This window comes from Plectropomus leopardus, unplaced genomic scaffold (genome assembly GCF_008729295.1).
Source record: "Plectropomus leopardus isolate mb unplaced genomic scaffold, YSFRI_Pleo_2.0 unplaced_scaffold18955, whole genome shotgun sequence".
Lineage (NCBI taxonomy): Eukaryota > Metazoa > Chordata > Actinopteri > Perciformes > Serranidae > Plectropomus > Plectropomus leopardus.
Window position 1 is genome coordinate 107 of NW_024620447.1, and position 3859 is coordinate 3965.

Here is a 3859-nt window from a genome sequence, read left to right on the forward strand (position 1 = left end):
TAATGTATTTGAATCCAGTCTGTTGGGCAAGTCACACCAGTGACTGTCTGTGTTGAAGCTGTTTGTAACTGGACTACAGATGTAATCATACAGTATGTCTGCATCCTGTTTTTTTTTGTGTATGGTCAACCAAAAACTTTGTCATATGTAACTTTGTTCAGGTAGTCAGAGCTCTGATGCCACCTTCACATTCTTCTTATGAGAAATAAAAAGTTTAAAAAGACATTGTGTAAATACTATAACATTATGTTTGTGTTGTAAAATCTGTATGTTTTGTATTTCAGGTGAAAGCGGTGCAGGAAAGACAGAGGCCAGTAAATACATCATGCAGTACATTGCGGCCATCACAAACCCAGGCCAGAGGGCTGAGGTTGAGAGGTGAGTGTTGCTTTCTGTGACATTACAGCATCTTTATTCATGATAAGAGGACTAATGAAGGCAGTGTCATAAACTGAAATGCTGATCCAGATGGATTTTATTATTAAATCCAAGAAAAATAAATAATTGGATCATGAGAACATGATGTGATCATAAATCATCTAATTTTCTTCTTTTTCTCTGACTCTATTTTCACCTCCCTGGTGGCTGATTCTCACGTTTCCATCAATGGCTACCCCGATGTGATAAATCAGTGTGAAGAATGTGCTGCTCAAATCCAACTGTGTGCTGGAGGCCTTTGGGAACGCCAAGACAAATCGCAACGACAACTCCAGCCGCTTTGGCAAGTATATGGACATCAACTTCAACTTCAATGGGGAACCCACCGGAGGACACATCAACAACTACCTGCTGGAGAAGGTGAGGGGGAGCAGGATGATGGAGGGGATTTGAGTGCAGACAGGAGACCGTTAGTGGTCCATGAAACATGAAAATGAACTTGTTATACGCTCTTTTGGGACATGGTATGCCGACCTCTAAATAGAAGTACAGAAAGTTCTGCTCATTTAGTTTCGAGATTACGTCTTCTCTCCTGAACATGAATGTTTCATGAAGTGGTGACAAAGAAGTGTGAGGGAACATCCATGAATAGATGTATCTGTGAAATCAATGTGCTGCTGCTGCTGTGCGTTAATAAATGGCTCACCTAGGGGTACTTGCTGCTGCTGTATTTATCCGCCCTGTAAAGAACCGTCTGGCACTCAGAGCTGGTGTGAATGATGGTTAACATGATTCATTTTCAGAGGGCAGGAATAACCACAGTCTCTAAGCCATCTTTTTTCTGCATCAGCAGTAAAGTGGTGATGCTGTAATGACACAACTTGTGTGCATGAAAGTCAAGAGTGCTCACTCCGCAGCAAAATCTGGGGACCAAAACATCCCAAGAAGTACACTGCACAGAAAGAAAAAACGACTGCTCGACTTGACACAGTCTCAGTTGACTGAGGGGTTTCCGACTGATGATTTTCAGCTGTCTTAACATCGGTGCTATATATGTATAATGTACAATTCGTCACCAAAGTTCAGCGTTTGTCAAGGAAAAATCTATCTTTGATCCATGAACGAGACATTTTGCTACACAATGTTTTTGCAGTATGAGTTCAGAGTACTACTTTCACTTTTGCTTTTGGAGTAGAAAACTTGCTTTGACCCCTTAAGCACTCTGTTATTTGTCTTTTGTTACTTCAAAAATTCACACACATAATTGCAGAGAAACTTCAGTTAGTTCCAGTTACTAAATAATTCGCGCTACCTACAGATGAAACCCAGGGAGGTTTGAGGTACTCTCCCTCTGGGGGTAGCTGAAAGCAATTTAGAGAAAAAAGGACGGAGAAGGCAGAAAAAGATCAGACAAAAACCACTTGATTTTAAAAATGAATTCCTGGAACACACTGGTCTCCGCAGAATAATTGTATAAATGTGTATAAACGGACGTCTGTTTTTCTACCATAATCTGTTCTACTGTTCAAGTCCAGGGTGGTCCAGCAGCAGGACGGGGAGAGGAACTTCCACTCGTTCTACCAGGTAAACACTAATCTGTGCTGCTGCTGAACATGATGCTCCATGTTACTCTCTGAACTCAGTTACTACTGAGTGAACTTCGACCTCCAGACTCTCTCATGCTGATGTTTGATGTGTGTTTCTGACAGTTGCTGCGTGGAGGCTCAGATGAAATGCTGGAGTCGTTTCATCTACAGAGCGATCCTGCTGTTTATACGTACACCAAAGAGGGAGCTGCAACTGCTGTGAGTTTGTCACCTTTTAAAGTTTTTATTTATCTATTTTTTAAAGTTAAAGGTTTTTTGGGTTTTTTTTGCCTTTAATGGACAGGACAGATTAAGTGTGAAAGGGGGAGAGAGGGGACGACATGTAGCAAAGGGCCGAGGCTGGAATCAAACCCGTGGCTGCTGCGTCAAGGACACAGCCTCTGTACATGGGGCACCCACTCTGTCAACTGAGCTACTGGGCGCCCCTTTAAAGTTTTGCAAAATGAGCTATTTGGAAAACAGCCGTTGATATATTAAATGTAAAAAAAACTACACAGTACACAAATTTGAAATATTATACTTTCTGAACCATAAATTGCAAAAATCCATGTTGTCTCCTCTGAACGTCACCTCATTTGCTTTTGATTGATGATAACGATCCAAAATCCGTCTGCTTTAGACCTCCAACAATGATCGCTTAAGCCACAAAGCGGTGATGAGTGCTCTGGAAGTGATCGGCTTCTCTAAAGAGGAGGTTAATTCAATTTATCAGATCCTGGCCTCCATTCTTCTGTTGGTAAGTTAAAGCATTGATTAAAGAAAGAAAGAAAAGAAAATATTCATTTATGACCCCCTCATGTGGAAATTTATTGATTAAAATGATCTAAAACTATTTTCCTTACCAACTGTTTTGCATGTATTGACTCTTGAGATCAACACTGATGAGATCATGACCCTGTAATGAACCCTTACGGTCTGTTTTTCAGGGTAATGTGCAGTTTGAGAGCGATGGTGAAAGCGTTCAGATCGTGGGACTTGAAGCCGTTAATCACATCTCTGAGCTGACGGCCACAGAGGCGGACAGCGTCAGTAAGAGCCTGCTGTACCGCACTGTGGCCACTGGGGGCGGCGAGGTCATTGAGAAGGGACACACTGAGCAGGACGCCTGCTTCGGACGGGACGCTTTTGCCAAGGTGCTGCAGTTTACCTGCTTTATTTACAAACCATACAGCCCAATTTGTTTTGACATGGTAGCTTACCAGGATGGGTTTTATTCTTTATTATACATATTAATCGTTTTACAGCTTAACAAGGATAAGGAAGTGTCCTTTTATCTAATTTTCACACTTGACATGTTAATTTAAGGCTCTATACGAGAGACTTTTTGGCTGGATCGTAAGCCGCATCAACAGCGTCATTGAAGTCAAAGACTACAACCCAATGCTTCATGGGAAGAACACAGTCATTGGCGTGCTGGATATATACGGCTTTGAGATCTTTGACAACAACAGGTTGGTGTTGTGTTGTGAAATATACTGTACCTCTTTATTAAAGAGGAAAGAATTTGGTCATTGTCGATGATGTTGCTCAAGTGTTTGTTCCTCTAATGTCGTCCAGTTTTGAACAGTTCTGCATCAACTACTGCAATGAGAAGCTGCAACAGCTCTTCATTGAGCTGATCCTCAGGCAGGAGCAAGGCGAATACCAGAGAGAGGGCATCACCTGGCAACATGTGAGAAACACACACAAATAACACCACACGTGTGTAGGAGGTGTTATGTCAGACAGAAAAACCCCCAAACACATTTGTCAATCATTTGACACTCAGCTGTTCTGCATTTTTAGTTGAAGTTCAGCTGTGCAGGTTGTAGTCTGATGTTTATACAGTGTAGTGATAAGTGATTGTGTGAGTTTAGGGTAGTGAATTAATGAAA

The 3859-nt window shown here is 41.7% G+C and overlaps 1 protein-coding gene across 1 annotated transcript; it reads left to right on the top strand.

The window, feature by feature from the left end:
• Positions 1–268: 268 nt before the first annotated feature.
• LOC121965186 (unconventional myosin-Id-like) lies at positions 269–3657 on the top strand (the record flags this gene model as incomplete). Its single annotated transcript, XM_042515343.1, has 8 exons — positions 269–378; positions 633–798; positions 1909–1962; positions 2088–2183; positions 2605–2721; positions 2912–3118; positions 3291–3436; positions 3543–3657. Coding segments are annotated over exons 1-8 (1011 nt in total), but the record flags the coding sequence as incomplete, so codon positions are not given.
• Positions 3658–3859: the final 202 nt, after the last annotated feature.